Raw genomic sequence first — 18,821 nt, forward strand, 5'->3', positions numbered from 1 at the left:
ATGGGGAAGTGAGGTCAGAGCAGGGGGGGGCGGGAGGAGCGGAGCGGGGCCGCCGCAGGTAACGGGAGCGGGTGGGCGCCGGGGGGGGGGGGGGCCCGGCCGGGACGGGCTGGGGGTGCCCGGGCTGCTTTGGGCAGGGTCGCTCTGAGCGGGACCCCTCGCCTCGCCCCGCCTGCCCCCGGCACGGGAGCGGGGCGCGGAGCTGCCCCAGGCTCCCAGGGGCCGGGGGGGAACAAGGGAGGAGCCTGCAGGAGCTGGCCCCGGGTCCCGGTCCTGCGGGAGGCGGCGGAGCGCGTTGGTTGTAGTGCAGGGGGAGGGGGAGCAGGGGTGATGGAGGGGTGATGGAGGGGTGATGCCAGCCCCGAGGTGTGCTCGGTGATCTCCTGCAGCTGGCGGTGCGCCTGCTGGGAGAGGGCTCGATGCGAAAAGACCCCTCAGCAATCCCTGTGTGCGCTGCTCTTGTTAGTGAAACTTTTGCCTGGGCGCTCAAATGGTGCTCAGCTCCTCTCCTAAGAAAAATAGCTGGATGTATCATTGCTAAACACACATTTGAATCTTGAACAATGAGCCCTTTCTCTTAATCACTGAGTTATTTCTTTCTATGAGGTTAACGTTGCTTTCGTGTTCAGGGTAAGCCGTGAAAAGCTTCAGACAACGGACCTCCTGCTGCCCTGATGCTATCAGCTGGGGTGGAATGTCTCCTTGATTCTGCCACCAGCGGTGTAACAGAGTTCTACGCGGGACTGCCAGCCAGCATCCCCACGGAGCTGATGGCAGTGTCGGAGCCTACCGTTGGATTGGATGCAAAGGCTGATGTATCCACACCTGTGCCCGCACGCAGCAGCAGCCTGTCGTCTGAGCATCACGGGACTTCAGGGGTAGAAGACTTTTGCCAGAAGACAGAGGAGCCGGATGATATGGTCAGAGCGATTTCTCATGGGCCAGCAGAATCCCGTCCTGAAGAGTTACCGAGGGACAGAGACCTTGAAGAGGATGAAAAAAGCAAAAGACAAAACTTTAGGGAACTAGACTGTTCTGGTGGTGGATACCAGCACGAAGATAAAGGGGCACAAGATGCTGAGAATTGTGCTGGATGCTGTGCTTTAACACCTGGGGATTGGTCGAAACAAGTAAGCAAATAGCAAAAATCATCCCAGTGTGATATTTTGCATTTAAGGTTATAATGACAAGGCAGAGGGCTTTTTGATTTCCTATTATTTATGTTTTCTGTCATGTGTCATTACTTAGGTTATCACAGGCCCAATGAAAAATGAGAGTATATTTTAGTAGACCAACAGTATTTTAAAATACCAAGCTTTGCTAAATCCTGAAGGAATGTTAGGAGGCAGGTATGTAACAATGAAGAACTGGTAACTAAAGCATCGTTACCCAGTGCCCATGTTCTGTGGGTACAGTGAATTTCACAGGTACCATCCCTGGTCAAGGTACTAATCACTAACTAATAGTTATTTCAGTCTGGTCATAGTGTTTTAATAATGCAGTCTAGCGTTTAAGTTTTCTATCTAAAATTGAAGATTCTTCTTCGTTTTTGGAATTATTGTTTGTAATGAGGCAAGAGTTCACTGTTAATGTTCTCAAAACAAGAATCTCCCATGGTCATGGTTTGTTTTTTCTCCACTCTGGCAAAGACTGATGATAAAAGCAGCACTTCTAGGGAAAGACTTGCTAGAAAATGTGCCAAATACTCTACTAAAAACTGAAGAGTCACAGAACTCTTTATTAAAAATTGAAATATTTAGTGATTCTTTATCAGTTTTCCTTAACTTATAAAAAGTTTTCACAAATACAAAAAAAACACAGGGAAGAAAAAAGGTACTGTGACTGAACATATACCAGCCAGGAAATAAGGTGCACAATTTACAATTATTACTGGATGTTACATAATATCAAAATACTTTGTGGTTTTAATTCTTATTTTTTGATTACCGTTTGAAGAAATTTGAAGAATTGAAGAATTATGAAAATAAAAACCATTAAATGATCCATAGTCAGTTTTCCTAGATGACCTTTCACATATTTGAAACGTGCAGGGAGCTTGGTGGTGAGGTTTTTGATTATTTGCTTCTTTGTTTTTTTCCAAAGCAGACCTAGGTTGCATGTTCCTGGGTTTATGTGTTTTTGAGCCAAGAAAAAGAATGATACAAGGCAAGTTCTACTAAATAAAAGAAAAGGTGTGCACCTTACCAGAGGCATGCAGGACTGGTTTGGGGCTGTGAGATAGACTTGGTGACTGGATTATTCTTCTGACACTCACATTTGCGACAATTTCCATTTAAGTCACTTACATTTTAGTTGCTTGCACGGGAAGATTTTACTGCTTCTAAACACAAATCTGTTCTGGATGCATCACTGTGTAACGGTGAGGTGCTGTTGGTTGATAGGATCAGAAAGAAATGACAAGTGCTTGCACGAACTAGTTGCAAAGCAAGTCTGCTTCTGTGCAAGGGCTGATGTGCTCTGAGCCTTCAGGGTGTCTGTTCTATTGACAGAATCAAGCTAGATGAGCAGGTACAGTCCCTGAAATATGCAAAATGCTTCAGCAAATTGATCAAACTCTGCTGATACTTTTGTCCTGTTTCAGGAGGATCCTCACCTAAACCGGTATAGGGCGAAGTCTTCAAGAAGCTGTTGCACTGAAGTAGCAGGATCTCTGAAGAACAAAGGTGAGTTTTTAGTTTTACATCCCAATCTGTCCCCTGCTTCTCTCACAGAAGCCTTTTTGGTGATTTAAAATTGATGAGTAAGAGAGCTCATTTACTTTGTTCTATAGTAGAAGCTATTACCCTGTGTAGTTTGAACAGTAGCCAGACTTAATCCATTGCTTTTTCAGAATAGCATATGCACTTTACTAAAGACCCTTTATGTAAAAGATAGGGTTTAGTTACTTCCGTGGAGTACTTATTTATGCCAAAGCAGAAGCTCTTGTTAATAGCAGACGTTTTGCATTTCCTTATGCTTTGTAGCTGGACTATATATATCTTGCTGTTACTACACTTACGTGCCTAGTCTGATATTAGAGAAATCTGAAAAATACAGGTCTTTGGATGTCTCCTGCTCACGTGGAATGTGTGTATTGAAAAGGATTGAGTTTGTTATATTAGATTTATGGTGGGGTTGTTTGTTTGCTTTTTTTAAGGCTTGTATTAGAATTGTTAGCATCATTTCTCAATTGACTTTGAATAATTGACTTTTTTGAGAAAATCATTTCTCAATTGACTTTGAATAAGTTTTGAAAACCAAGACTACACACAATATTGTGTATAATGCTAAAAGGAACATAGTAAGCTGAATGCCTTCTCCATTCAGTGTATGGTGCTGATCTGTGTTATTTTTCTTATGCAGAAGAAAACCAAGCAAATGTTCAGGTGACAGCTGAAATTCTTCCAAAGCCCACTGAAGACATACAAGGTATGACAGCTGATGGGACTAGGATATTTAGTAAAGTAGAATACAAGAATGACAGTGTGAGTTGAGGTCTTCCACCTGAGAGCAATCAATGTTCAGATGTAGACACAGTCATGGGTGGAGCTGGAATTTCAGAAACCAGCTTGTTAGATTTTTCAGAGCCTTTAAAAGTAATGGACATTGAAACAACCACAGAACCACAAGAAATAAGTGAATATAATGGGTTGAGAACAGATGGCAATGTTGTATCTGTTTTGGAGATTAGAAAAAATAAGTTACACAGACAAAATCCTGTTAATGAATTCAGTACATCACTTGCTAATTGCCAGACTTATCAGCAGGATGAGGAAAACAATGTTCATGACTTCTGTACTGTTCCTCTACCTAAACAGAATGAACTCGATAGATTGTCATCGGTAGAAAGTGGTAGAATGCTCTCCATAGAAGGTTTGGAAGGTTTATGTTCAGTTCCAAAAAGCATCTGTTATCTGGACTCTAGAAATATATTGCTAGAAAACATTAGTACTACAATGCATAAAATTATCAATGAAACCCCAAAAAAGTATCTTCCTGAAAACATGGAAAGTCAGACTAATTATGATCACGGAACTGGGTTTGTAGAAAATTGTACCTATGCATCCATGCCATTAGAGCATCTCTCAGTGGTAAGGAACAAAGAATTATCTAGTGCTCAAACTGATTGTAGGGAAGAAAACGATAACATAGGTAAATATTACAGCTTTGAATGTGAAGAAGCTGCTGAGACTCAAAGGAAAATTGCTGTGGGAGGTAACATTGAAGCTGGTAGCTTGCCTGAAGCTCCAGAGGGTGCTAATTCTGAGCATGGTCATTCTTCAGGTTTTAGTTCTATTCCTTCATATTCTGAGAATTTCTCAAAAGAAAAGATTAAAATGGTCCCATCAGAAGTTGGTAAGTGTAAGAAGGACCACTGGCAATTCTCTGTTAGTGACCTATGCAAGGACGGTGCAAAAGAAAAGAGACTATTGAAGGAAATGAACAGTATTAGTTCCCATGAAATTAGGCAGACAGATGTATGCATTTATAATGCCTACAGTAAAACTTCTCCTCCCAGTAGCCATAGCTGTCTGGACCATACTACCAAGGTAGAGAAAGGGTCACCTGAGGTACAATTGTTTGAAAAGGAATCTGAGAGTAATACAAAGTCAGAAGAGTTGGCTGGCAGTTTAGTTGACACTACAGAAGCCAATAGACTTTGTCACTTTGTCCACTGGCAAAGAAACTGATTTGATTTATATACTAAGTGTAACTCTACCTCCTGTTGCACAAAAATCAAGAGAACCTCACTGTAACAAGTGTATTCCCTGTACTAATGAAGTTGCAAGCAGGGACAAGGCTCAGGATAGTCTATTTGGAAAAGAATCAGTTGGTGCTTCTGGGACAACAGAGGAACAAGTTGGTGAATTTGTACTTCATAGAGACAATTTCGAGTCTTCAGTAAATCCCATGACTTTTGATGCTCCTAATATGATAAGAAAAACTTTCCAAAAGTCTTTAGCAGGGAATATAGAAAGCGTGGACACTGGTTTAGAAAATGAACATAGTGACACATGACATTGTAATAATCAGAGCGTAAAATACTGGCATACAGTTGCCAGTACTTCCTGTACTTTATCAGGGAATACACATATAGACGATGCTCTCCCAGGCAGTCGTTCTTTTAAGGCTGACATTGAGATGAAGATTGAAGAAAATGATAGTTTGGAAGGAGAAGCTTCATCTGGATGTAATGGTAAAAAGGCTGTCGTCTTTCTGGAAGAACGCTTCCCTTTGGCATGTGGATCTCTTCCTTCTGAAGATCACTTGGGCAACAGAGATGTAGCTCTGCATGGGATAAATGACATTTCCACAGCAAAAAACATGTTTTGCTCAACTTACACTGCAGAGGAGCCTACTGCTACCTTGGTAGGAGATGAGGTTTCAAATAAGAATATGAAGGTTGGAAATGTGAAACGATTTGATCTTTATAAGGTAACAGATGTCAGTGAAATTATTTGTGGCAAAGATGAGGCAAAAGAACAAATTAGCATGTGTACTCTCCAGACAGATGAATTTGATAAAATAAGACCTGTGAGTTCTCCAAAGGCTCCTGAATGCAATTGGAGAAGTAAGACTAGTGAAGAGCTATTAGTCAGATATCTGAACAAAAAAAAATGTGTTCATAATTTTGGATTTTGCAACTCTCCATTAGGCCCGAAGATGAAAGAACTAGGCACATATGAGAAGAAAGAAGTGTCATCACTCACAGCTAACCCTTCTGAGTATAGCACTTCAATCTGTGATTGTCCATTACTCAGCAATGTGAATATTCGAAGGAGACATGCTACCAAAACAGAAAAGACCCTGTGTCCAATGGAAAATCAGTTTCTTGCACATCAAAGTGAGTTTAATGGCCCAGTTCCAGGCAGCAAGCATCTAGAAAGTTTAAACAAACCACCAAACACAGGTTTACAATCTGTGGCTACTTCTGTGGAAGAAACTAAAACATCAATTGTCTCTAGTCAAAGTGAAGAGAAACTGTTAAAAAAAGGTGATGACCTACCTCCATTGGCTCATAAATATGTAAGGAAAGATGGTTTTCAAGGAACTGTAAAAGAGAAGGGAGTGGATTTTGACTCTTTAAATGGTATAAGAAATGCCGACTCTTCAGGATGCGTGGGCTTCATCAGTGATCTAATTCAGGTGGAGACAACAGAACTAAAAGAACAAGAAAACAGATGTGGAAGAGAAGGTAAAGAAACTCTTGAAGAAAGCCTTTCTGACTGCAAATCACGATGTGTTCTAGCTGGGAAAGACATGGATGTGACCCTACCAGAAGGTGGTGACTGTGAACAGAAGTTTAAGAATGCATGTGTAGAAGAGAAGATTGAAAGAGAAATAGCTCCTAGAAAAAAGTTGCCTGTACATTCTTTCCTTGATGGAGAAGATTTCCGATGGGCTTTGTTAGAAGGTGCAAAAGAATCTGGTAGCAAAATGGTCCCTGTCAGTACTGAGAATTGTGAAAATGTTTTTGAAGAAATCCCAAGCTCTAACCTAAATTTTTCAAAAGAAAGAAAAAATACTACAAAGCTTGCACACTTAGCAGCTATCAGTCAGTGTTCAGAAACTGTGCAAGACTGTCAAACTGAAAATGCACCTGACACAGAAATATCACCAGAATTCCCATATAATACAACATCCCCATTTTATCCGTCTAAGAATATACTATCAAACAGTTGCAAAGAAGCATCACCAAATTGTGTTTGCCATGAAGTATGTGTGCCTTACAAATTAAATGCACAGAGCAAAGATAATTTAAAGAAAATTACAGGATTTCAAGACACTATACCAGTTTATTCAGTTTGCAAGGAAAATAAGGCTTTAGGTTCGGAGAGACTTGATCAAGTAGAGAAATGTCAGGCACTTAAACGAAAGAAGAAGTACAAGGAGATGGAGGTACATTTGTCAGAGAAGGCACAACAAGAAAAGAAGTCGGAATACCAAGTGAAAGCAAAAGTCACACTGCAACCAAGCATATTGGACAGTTCAGAACTTTTATGCAGTTCTTCAACTGAGTTGGTGATGGCAAGAAATACAAAGTTTCAAGGTCCTTCAGAGGAGATTTTTGCTTTTAAAAGCAGTGAAAATAAACTACATAGCACTTTACAAGAACTCAGAAGGCCAAAGATTACCCCTGATACAATTAGTTCACAGTTTTTGAAGACTCAGGATTCAGAAATGGAAAACCTGAACCTTAATTTAAACTATAATGGAATTCCCGGTGCCTTTGGAACTACAAAGAAATTAAGAGGACCTCTTCCATTAAAAAGACAGCCTGGAAGGACGTGCAAAAAAGTTCCCACTTCGTATCAAGTAGAAACAGTAAGAAAAATGAAAAAAAATAAAAGTTCAACTTTTTTGGAGACTCCCTCAGAAATGCCCCCTAGCCAGGAAAATACACTCCTCAAATCTTTATACTTTACACGCAAACCACCAACAGTGGAAAAGGAAATAGCCATGAGATTTGTACGTATGCCAAGGCTCTCTGCCAAGAGGTGCAGTTTGTTGAACAGCTTGAAGTGTAGAAAATGTACCAAAGAACCAGCATTGTTGAGCAAGCTGTCTGCAATGGCTAGCAAACTACTGGCACCTGCCAAAAGCATCCATAACATAGAACCACTGCCATGTTCTTCTGAAATCCTTCCAGTGGCTGAGCGGTACAGCCAACGTAGATCTAAAAATCTATTGGAAGCTTTGTCTTGCATTAACAGGAACTTACACTCACGCTGGGCTGACAGTTGGTGTACCAAGATGTTCAGCTTTCAGTCTTTGGCACTTTATCCTGTAGGATCTACCAAAATATCTTTTTTAGACTTGAGCAACAATTCTCCATCCTCTTTCTTGGATACCCCGCTTTTCCCAATTTCTTTTCACATAAAATTGGACTCCAGTCCTGTGACAGACCTAACAGGGAGTACATCTCGGCACTCTGGACATCACAGACCAGTTTTGGGAGAAATGCCGGCACCACCTTCTAAGTGGACATTCTCTTTTCTCCTGTCTCAGAGCTGTTTGGATGCAGCAGCTTTCAAGGAAGATTCCAGCCTAGATAATGATCTGCCTTCCCCTCTCTCTGTAACAACCCCAGGGGCTGTTGCCCTTCATCCCAACCACAGAAGAAATGCCGTAGCTGAAAGAATGGGAAGTTGCTCCATGCGTGGCCTTCACACAGTGCTAGCACTTTCTTCCCCGGGATGTTACAGGATTTGGACAAGAAGAAGAAACTTAACCAGTCGTATTCCTACTGTCCAGAGACTATTTATGTCCCAATTCACACAGGGTTTGAAAGGGGCAAGGTATCGAACTAATGTATCGGATGGTCTCGTCTCTTCCTTGCCGTACTCCTTGGGCAGGGCCCTATCCTTATGGAGTCAGCATGGTCCTTCTGCCTGTCCCTCCGAAATCACTCCTCTTCATTCCAATCACTGCAAGTGGCAGCCAAGTGTGGCCATCGAGAACAGGTAAAACCCATCAACTTATTTCTGAGAATAAATATGTATAGGGTATGTTCTTGCTCCTTTTTGGGGGGAGAGGGTAATTGGAGCTTGTGTTGGAGGGTCAGTGTCCCCCATTCCAAATCTACACATTCTGCTCCAAAAATGGCTCAGCATGGAAGATTCATCCCTATGGAACAGTCTGTTAGCTGAATTTAAATATATGTGCCTTCGCTTTAATAATATCCTCTTTTGGCAGAATGGCTAACTCTATTTTCTTCTCCCATTCCAAATATACACACAAGAATATATAATGCAGAAAGGTGAGCTACTTCATTAGTTCTATTCAGAGTGCCTGCAGAGCAGCTGGATTTCTGAGGTAGGAGAGCTTTTTTCAGAGGTCTGAGCCGCAAGTGTCACTTGAATGACTGTAAAGTATTCAATATTAGCTTAGGGAGAATCCTAATGGGGGTGAGAATTCAGTTAAATCTTTAATTGTATTCCATAACTGTTCTATACTAATTGAAACCTCTTTACATGTGCTATGTCTTTTGATAGTATGTGCTAGATGTATTGTTGGCACAAGCAAGCATAGCTCCATTTCAGGTTGGTGATCAATTATTGTGATTTCTGTCCTCAATATGAGTGGGAAGAGGACTGAAGTCTAGTTTGCATATCTTGCTTAACATTGTTATCTGCATTTGAGATCTGTTTGCTGAGAAACAGAATAAGAGAAGAGGTTCCTAGTTCTGGTAGAAGACTTTTTTTGCTTGCTCTTGAGCAAACATTTTCCTGTTTTATGTATCAGTTCTGCTACCTGAGACACCACAGGACAGTTAAGTTCCTGATCTTGCAGTCTTAAGATTCCTGGACAGAGTTATAGGTTCATGAGCGCAGCATAAAAACCAATTCGATCAACTCTTGTTTAAAATTGCAGTCTCTAGAGTAGTGTTGAATTTGGCGTATCTTAGTTATGTATAATTCATGCTGTGTTTTGTTTTGTGTAAATGAAGAATGTATCTAAAAGTTTAAGTATTTTGATTGCTCACTGAAAAGATTTGAGTGAGCATATGAAAGAGTTACTCCATTCTGGGAGTTCTCTGCACTAAAAGATTGAAGTTGAATAATAGCATAGAGACAACTTTGCAGCATATTCTACTGGACTGAATTTTCAAGTGTATAAATTAGTACCCTGGAAGTAAATGTATCAGTAAACTACAGTTTGAGCACTCAGCTTAAAATAAGACTTTGTTGCTCTTTTAAAAAACAAAATAAAACCCCTACTTTTTAAAACTTCCATCCAAGTGTGGGGTAAAATTACTATTTTATATTGTTGAGGTATGATATCCTTGGACTGTGAGATTTGAGCTGAATTATACTCATGTTTTCTCCTGTAATTAAGTCTACAGACTCCAAGGCAGCTTGCTACAGCATATCCACATAACTAAAATATAAGAGGACTTAATTCCTTGACATAAAGGATAATTTAAAAAAAACAGATATTCTGCTATTAGTGATCTTTATTCAAAAGGGAGACAAGCCAAATCAAATCTAATCACCCTAAGTGAAAAATACCCAAAGTTAAAATACCCTGAAACTCAGTTGGTATTTTCTTCTTAAATACCTTTCAGATATGTCCTGATATGTATAGATACATACTAAGTAGACTTAATTATTGCATTGTCCCACTTGGATTTTCTTTAAAATGAAGTTACTGTGGTGCGTTTAAGGCAGTAAGTTTAAAAGAATGTTCCCAGAAGTTTAAAGTGCAGTAAGCAAACCCTATTCTTAAAATAAACACACAAAAAGTAAAATTGAAGGATTTGGATATAAAACAATTGAAAGAATTAAGCCTAGCCTTTAAAATATTTAACACCATTTTAGATTCAATTTTTCTAGAGATTGATAGCCTGTCCTCATCAACTAATATGTCTTATTTTTCTTAACACATTAACAGGAACAGTGACAAGGATAATTCAGTATATCTCTCTTAAATTTGTGTGTATTCAAAAAAAAATATATATAATCTCCTGTGAAAGAAGTATCTGGCATGTAAATGTAAGAATACAAGAAATAGGTGTGCAGTATAAAGGCATTTTCAGCTCCCAGTATGACAAATCTCTGCTTGTTTTAAGATGGTTAAAAATCAGAAAAACTGAAAAGTGGCTCCTAATTTTCTGAAGGCCATTTTCTTCTGGAAGAGAGTTTGTCCTCTTTAAATGGTTTTATTCATTGTCAGTTTTAAATGACCAGGAGAACAAGGAACTACAACAGTTCTGCGTAATAACTTGTGCTGTTACTTCCACAGCCAGTAATAAAACATTCTTTAATTGAAATCCTTTTTCTACTTAATACTCATTTGGATTCAAAATTTCTGAAGTGTGTTTTCCTCTCTTCTTGTAATTTTTTTTTTTTGAATTGCACAAAGCAGTTAGCTCAGCCTGTAGCAAAGAGAACTCTGATGCGTTGTTGGTGCAGATTCCAGTGTTGTTGGGATAGTGAGTAAGAACACTGAGAGAAATGCAATGTTACTGTTCTGATATTAAATGACAAATACAAGAAATAGGTCTTTCCAGCCTCCTTATATACCATCTTATCCATGCCGCCAGCATGGTTGATTTTGATTTATTTTTTTGCATTCCAGTCTGTGTGTAACTTCTTTGCTTTAGAACAGTGAAGTACATTGAGTTGCTAGTTTGGGAAAGCAGCAAGTGGAAGATTTGCTATGTAATGTAATAAAAGCTGTTCCAACTGACTCATTTTTCATGCTGTTAACAGTATGGACACAAAGTAAAGCTTAACGTTAAAAGACCCAAAGCTGCTGTGATGATTTTTATTTCATAGAATTGTGGTAATTACCAACCCTTACAGAAAGGCTTTTTGTTATTCCAGTCAATTAAGATTATTCCACTAAGATTATGGGAGTTAGAGATGGTAGAGATTGAGTCTTAAGGAAATCATTCTTTGTACTTGCTGCTGTCTCACAATAGACTTTTTGATTTAGTGGACAAAAACTTCATGGTTTTTGTTTAATCTGAAAAGCTAGGGTTTTTGAATGAGGAATTTAGATTTCCATGGTATTAGTCTAAAAGTTGTAATTACTTGTCTCCCTCTCTGTGCTTTTATTTCCTTATCACTACCATTTTAAAGTGAAAGTAGGACTATTTCCCTAACAAGCTGTCAGTGAAATTTTATTGTTAGTGGACTAAATCGCAGATGTGGCTTACTCTTGTATGGTATTAGTCTTTCTTCCCTTTGCCGTTCCCAATATGAGCTTTTTTTTTTTTTTTTTTGTCTTGAAGTCCAGTTTATACTAAGGTATTTTTCCTTCATTTTTTTTATAATGTAGATCTAACTTATGTCTTTTTGTTGTTGTTGTTGTTTGGTTTTTTTCTTACTCTTTTGAACCAGCTATGCCATGTTACCGCACTTACCTGTACAGAGTATGGAAGCACTACAGACACTGGGTCGTGAGATATCGTGAGTGTCTTGACTTTTTATATTTATTCCAAGTAGTGCGATCGTAAGTTTTCTTAGAAAGAGACGTTGTTTATGTCAGTTTGGCTTTCAGTTTTTGGAAGTTCAAGAATAGCTTTCTGATTAAAGTTCTACACTGGCTGGATCATGTCATGGAGGAGTGTAGAGGGGCATTCACACAAACACCGTGTAGACCACTGTACAGAACAACACTGTTACCTTCAAACATGTTGTGTCACTTACTATGAAATATGCATGTAAAACTACAGAACTTTTTTTCTTACTTGGATATACGTTCTTTCTGCTTGAGGAACTGGAGATTAGGTGCTGATACTTCCTTCTACTCTTTTTCAGTGCTGGGATGGCAGAGATAAAAGCTATCTTTTAAATTTATCTGTGAACAAAAAGTACTAAATTAATAGCTGTGCCAAAGAAATTTGGTGACAAAAAAGGAGAATTAATCATTTTCTACCTGTAATGACCAAATAGAGCTATAAACTGTTTAACTATATGGAAAGGAAGAGTGGTTTTAAAATTAATGTTCAAATATACTGGCAATTTAGTTTGTTTTGGTATACTTGCAACCTGCAGCAAGATTTTGGCTGTATTTATGTAGTGGAGAAAGTGTTCACTTAGGTAATTCCTATGAACTGCATTGCTTTTTGTGTCCATATTGTAATTTAGGAACATCATATGAGAGCATGGGATGATGTTGCAGAATAAAATGTGTATTAATCTACACGTATCCCCTTCTTCCTCTGTTATAGTCTGGAACCTTCATTCCTTCTTCCATTACCAAAGTCTCGCTTGCTTCCAGAAGCATTGCCATCTCCCCCCAGGCTTCCAGCATCTGAACTCCAGGTCCCTGACCTTGATGAAGCTAATACTTCCATTCCGGCCTGTTTTAGATCTCAAGATAACACAGAACTGAAAAAAGTGAGTTCATTTTAGATTTGTAAGTATCTCAGACTCTTGTTCTCTAGGACTTGAAGTTGCTGCTGCTGAATGTTTCCTAGTAAATGTTAAATGAGTGGAGAAAATAGGCCCTTAGTCCTAGTCTGTGCTGCTTTCTTGTTTTCAAGCAGAAAGCTTGAAAGGTGGCCAAACAAAGAGGAATAGAGCATTTTTCTTCTATAGATAATGTATACTTAACATAAAAGGGAATTTGGTTAACTAGCATGGTAATTACTTCCTTCATCTTAATTTTTTTTTTCTCCCCAACCTTCCACCCCAAGACTGAGCCAGAAAAGAGGCCAAAGAAAGTCTCACAGATCCGAATCAGGAAAACTGTTCCTAAGCCAGATCCTAACCTTACTCCAATGGGACTACCCAAACCAAAAAGGTAAGTCGTATGTTTTAAATAGACTTATGCTAGCTTCTGTTGTTTGTATTTCCTGCATAATAATATAAATATTTCAATAAATGCTTCTCTTACCACAGCTATTTTGTACACTCCCAGCTGAGTAACACCTGATGATTACTTGTGGTATAACATAAAAGTATAGGTGTTTAAAAATAACTTTTTTCAAGTGAGAAAGGATGAATAAAGGGCTGTTGGGTATGAACGAATGTCTAGTTTTTAGGCAAAACTTGGAACACTAACCTGTGGTGGAATGATTTTCTAAAGAAGGTTATACTATACTGATAAGCGAGCATTAAAAATAAATCTTCCTACAGTGCACAGTGAGACAAAGACTTACCAGGAAGTTCTGTTGATGCAAATTATGTTGGAGTTCTTGACTGTCCTTTCTTTTCCTGTGGTATAAGACCTTAGGAAAGCATTAGTACATTGTAAATGTGGGTAGTCACAGTGCCAAATACTTATAAAGCTTTTCCAATCAGTCATCTATTTTATTCATTTCTGTCCTGAACAGAAGTGCCAGCTTAGACAAAGAAATGCATTTCTTCACACATCAGGTTGATAACTAAATGTCTATAACTAAGTTTTAAGATCAGTCTCAAGAGATGAAATGTTAATGTACTAAACTTTATTTTCTTAGCTTCCACAAAAAAGTGAGCTGTGAACGGATTTCCCTTTCTTGTTTTGAGCACCATTATATCAAAACATTGTAGTGTGCTAGAAGGAGCAGTGATCTCTGCAGAAATGACAAGTCTTGACCCAGATGTTTTAGAAACACTGTATGAGATACTTTGGGATCTCATTTTTCATTCTTCTTTGTACCCAGCTAGTCTAAAATGATGTTCTAATTTGAAACATAGCTATCATTTAAGCATAGAAGGCAAACAGTATTTTCTAGTAAATCTGCTTGTGGTGAAAAGATGCTTTTTGAAAGTATTGATTTGATTTGTTCATTACTTTTTCAGGCTTAAGAAAAAAGAATTTAGTTTAGAAGAAATTTACACGAACAAGAACTACAAGTCCCCTCCTCCAGCCAGGTTGGTTCTGCTTCCTAATGAGAACACTAAGATGAATGTAGGTTGCTGGTGAGATTAAAGGTGTCTGAAATCTAAGGGGGAGTTACATTTGAAAAATTGCTCTAGTTCACAAAGATAAGGAAACTTGGTCAAAAATTAGTATCTTTTAGTATTTGGATGGAAAGCAGCGAAAGAGAATATGAACTAAAATTTTGCAGTTATATGAGCTTGTGTATTTTTTTCATCTATTCATTCATTCTATTCTCCATCCAAGTACAGTTCTTATTTTTTCAGAAGTAAAAGGCAACTAATTATTCTTTAGAACCACAAGAATAACTCCCTAAGTTGAGCACGACTATCAAGACTAGCATGTCTTTTAATGTTCAAATCTATTTATTCTATAAAATCAAGGGTCTACAGTTGTGTTTTTGAACTGAAATACAAAGAGATTCAACCCAGGTGTCTATGCAACAATAACAAATTACATAGCTAGCAGTATAAATGTGCGGTTATCTGAAGTGTAAGCTGCAGATAAATATAGATTAGAAGGGATGTGGAGGGGCTGTAAAAAATGTAAAAGTTAAAAGTGTGTTTACTTGGGTTACAGAATGAATCAGTCTCCCTGTCTTTGTAAGGTGGTTAGTTGCTTCCGAAGTGTTCATGAGCTCTATCTTTTGCTTTTACCAGGAGCTTGGAAACAATCTTTGAAGAGCCCAAGGAGAAAAATGGACACTTGATCTCTGTCAGCCAGCAGAAGAGAAAGCGGATTCTAGAGTTTCAGGACTTCACTCTTCCTCGGAAGAGGAAGGCACGAGGCAAAATCAAAGCAGTGGGTAGTTTCACTCGAGCAAAAAAAGCTGCACTACAAAGTGCAGAGTTAGATGCCCTTCTGAGTCAGAAGCTAATGGACCTTGAAGCCTTTTTTGCAAAGGAGGCTGAGCAGGAGCAGGCCTCTGTCATCCTAGGGAGCCACTCAGCTGAATATGGCCCAAATCAGCTACTTTAGTATTTTAGTCCTTCTGGGAGAAATTTACTGACTTCTTCATACCTTACTCTACCACTCTCTTCTAATACCTGATGATAAGTTATTGGCTGTGTCCCTCTTTAAGGTGCTATTTTTTATTTTTTTAATGCTACTGGAGGGATCCTCTTAGGGTCCCAGTGTGAGTGCAACACACCCATGTTAAGACTTCCCTTCCTTCCCCACCCTCTGGAAGTTACAGCTAATGTTTAATGATGTTTAAAAACATTTTGAGGGTAGAGTAGGAGTATAAAAGAGGAAGTAGTGTACCTTCAGTGATGCTAGGACTCTGTACTCCAAAACATTTGCACATTTGAATCTGCTGTTACTACTGTAATGGCTATTTTGAACAACCTGACAGAAGAGATATGGTGTTTGGTAAAGATAAGTTTTAACAAACACATTGTTGATATACCACTAACTTTTTAATAATTAAAAGTAGCAGTCTGGGCTTGCTTTCAATTATTTCTTCCTTCTGTTTACTTAGAAGGTTCCTTCTGACTTTCTGGCCCTTTCTGGCTTCAGGCAGCAGAAGCCCCACGTAACTAGAATTTAAATAACTTGCACTTTGTATATATTTGTTTATTTGCAGTATGAGGACACCTTTTAACATGATCTGAGATTTTTAAAAATAATCATATTTTCAGAAAAGATTGTGCCCAGTGCTAATTTTTCCCCAATACAGAGTAAGTTTTTACCTAATTGGCTGATGCTTTATATCTCTTCTCCAGAGGCAAAGCCCATGAGGATGTGAAGTCACAGCATATGCAAGTAGAGCTTTTAATTTAACTGAGCTGAGCTGCTGCATACTGGAAACACCAGCAAAATCTTTGATTCTCATTTTTAAGTGATTTTAATTTCAGTAAAAATATCAGCTTCATTTTAACACCAACAGGAAAAAAAAAAAAGATTTTTCTAAAACATTTTAGTTTTACAATCCATATAGCTCAAAATTAGATGTCCTTTGTACAGCACCATTGTACATAATAGCTGGTGCTGTACAAAGAGCCTCCTAGCATGTCAAAAGTATTATTTTTTTTTCATTATGTGAGGCCATTTGTAATTATCTGATGCAGCACTGGGCAATTTCTCAGCTATAGCTTTTCAAGGAAGAGAGCTCCCTTCTGGGGTAACTTCTGTTAAACCTACTTGAAGCATGATTCAAAATGAATGCTAGCTGCAGTACAGGTAATTTCTGTCCTTTAGTGCCTATAGAAGTTATTCATGCAAAGCCGTCATTGCTGGGATGCTCAAATCTAATTAGTCTATTCTTTTATTTGTCACTTAAAACTTGCACTTTCTTATTTACCTACCCATATACTGAAGTTCCTATTCACCTTCAGAATGAGCAAATATCTAGTGGGTAGGTATTTTAATCAAGTCCCAGTCAATGCAGGACTGAAAATACCATCATTATCTTCTGCTGCTCTGCCATTTCTGTTACTGGCCTAACAGGAAACTCAAAATTAACAAGCAATCTGTTGAATTCCAGAGCTTTGGAAGTAGAGAGATGAAAGAGGAATATTACATTCTCTGTGCCTGAGTCTTGAGGGAAATGTATTCTGGGTTTGTTTTGCTCTCAGCTTGCATGCTGGGATTCCTGGAAGTTTACATTCTTGTTTAGGAGGCAAATTATCTTTAATCAGGAAGACTGAAGAAAAGAGAAGAGTGCAGACTTAGAGTAGTGTTGTTTGGGTTTTGGGGATAGAATAACAAAGTAGGCAAACTTTGAACATATTAACATACTATTTCAGCAGCAAGGTCTGGTTAACCTATTTGAGCTGCTGCAGAACATTTTAATTGATCCTCTTTATTTTTATAAAAAGAATTCCCTAAAAAAAATAAAGGTCAACCACCTTTTCAAAAAATATTCAAAACTTTCCCTATGTTGATTTATTGCCCAAAAATTGACTGGCTGGAAGCTGTAGCAAGAGTGATGTGTGTGTGTGTGTATGTATGTATATGTGTGTGTGTGTATATATATACGTATATGTACATATATATAACTTTTTTAATGGTTTTAATGCTGTAGAATGGGATTGTGGCACAGTGTTAATTTACCTTCTATTAATATGGCAGTCTTCTAGTGCTGTGACACAACTGACCTGTAACCTCACTGGGGCTTTTAAGAAAACAAGGATATGGGTGAGGAGGGAGTAAACTTGGGTCCAAGAACAGTTCATACCTCTAGTGTGCTTCAAAACATGGAATTTGTTGTTGTTTCCTTTGTGTGGGGGTTGTTTTGTTGTATTTTTTGTCTGCTTCCTTACTCTGCCTTATTTCTGATTGATTCTGAAATAACACAATAGGTTTTTAACAGTTACAGGAGAGAGAGCAGAGGAAAGAAAATACCAGATTCCCTTTTATTTGCAAAAACTGAAGGAGTTAGAAAATAATTTAGCAGTTTCCTAGCTTGTCCCACGCCTTAGAGCTTGTGGAAACCCATATATACAGCATTACTCTGTTTTGGTTTAGTATTTGTGTGATAGGGATGCAAACTAACTGAAGCAAAGCATCTTTTTCTTCCTCCCCACACACCCTTCAGGAACAGATGTCAGTCATTCTTGTGCACTTTTCCTTTTTTCCCTCTCCCACTTCTGTCCCTATTTACAACACTCACGGAACAGCCTTGTTCCTTGTGGCTGCTGCTTGTAACTGGGAGTGAGGATGGTGCAAAGGTAGGTATTTGCCACTCTGAGCTGCTTCTGTCTCAGGTAATTGAAGGAAAAAAAAATATTGAGGAGGCATATTTTGGGGTCTTAAATACTTCCTTAGCTGAAAGATGTGTACACTTGCCTTTTTGTAGAGAGAACCCACTCCAGTGAGGATTTTTTTTTTGTATCATCATGGAAAGACATGTATATATTGCTCACCAAATGCTGACTAGAGCAGTCTGAGAATTGCAGATTGCCAGGTACCATCATGTAGCAGTATGTTTTTCAGAGCCAGGCAGCTTTTTGCTAAATTTGCTGATTATGGGAGGTAGAAGGATCACTTTCCTAAAAACAAAATCTTTCTTTCATCATGCTACAATTGGAGCAGCTAAGGCTACTTTATATGTGTTGCAAGGTTTGCCTGACTGTCATTGTGGCTGCATACGTTTGAGTTCTGATGCTTGCTGATTTTCTGCAAGCAGTTTTCATTTATTGTATTTCATTTGAGGTGGGCCTTTGGTATATTATGTTTCAGGTGCTCTTCTAGAATATGGATGCTAACTGTGGATTAAACGTCTATATGATGCTATCATGTCAACAAATAGCTCAATGAGAATTTGTATGCCTGTGCCATTAGCCTCCATCATGCTCTTGGCATTTTATTTCTGTTCAATATTGTGTGAATCTAAAATTTTATTGTTTCTTTTGTGTGTGTTTTTAATTTATGGAAATAAATTTTTTCTGAGAAACTTTCAGCCTTGTATTAGTAACTATGCCTGATAGTTCTGTCTTACAAACATGGTGGGAAGAGGTTGACACCCTTAAGTAATTGCGTGGGCTGTTACTGAGCCATGC

The 18,821-nt window shown here is 38.5% G+C and overlaps 1 protein-coding gene across 1 annotated transcript; it reads left to right on the plus strand.

Moving 5' to 3' along the window:
- Positions 1–22: 22 nt before the first annotated feature.
- PRR14L (proline rich 14 like) lies at positions 23–18,612 on the plus strand. The gene is made up of 10 exons (XM_084297143.1): positions 23–58; positions 630–1,130; positions 2,603–2,684; positions 3,364–3,429; positions 5,657–8,465; positions 11,850–11,918; positions 12,683–12,851; positions 13,151–13,257; positions 14,241–14,312; positions 14,979–18,612. Exons 2-10 carry the CDS (start codon positions 675–677, stop codon positions 15,295–15,297), a joined length of 4,149 nt encoding a protein of 1,382 aa, XP_084153269.1. The 5' UTR covers positions 23–58; positions 630–674; the 3' UTR covers positions 15,298–18,612.
- The last annotated feature ends 209 nt before the right edge of the window (positions 18,613–18,821 follow it).

The sequence above is a fragment of the Netta rufina genome, assembly GCF_964035555.1.
Source record: "Netta rufina genome assembly, chromosome: 17".
Taxonomy (NCBI): Eukaryota; Metazoa; Chordata; class Aves; order Anseriformes; family Anatidae; genus Netta; species Netta rufina.

Bases quoted from the DNA above. Each gene is read 5' to 3' on its own strand.
- PRR14L (XM_084297143.1), top strand. From the start codon at position 675: ATGCTATCAGCTGGGGTGGAATGTCTCCTTGATTCTGCCACCAGCGGT. The intron at 1,131-2,602 runs GTAAGCAAATAG...GTCCTGTTTCAG, and splicing joins CTGGGGATTGGTCGAAACAA to GAGGATCCTCACCTAAACCG. The intron at 12,852-13,150 runs GTGAGTTCATTT...TTCCACCCCAAG, and splicing joins ATAACACAGAACTGAAAAAA to ACTGAGCCAGAAAAGAGGCC.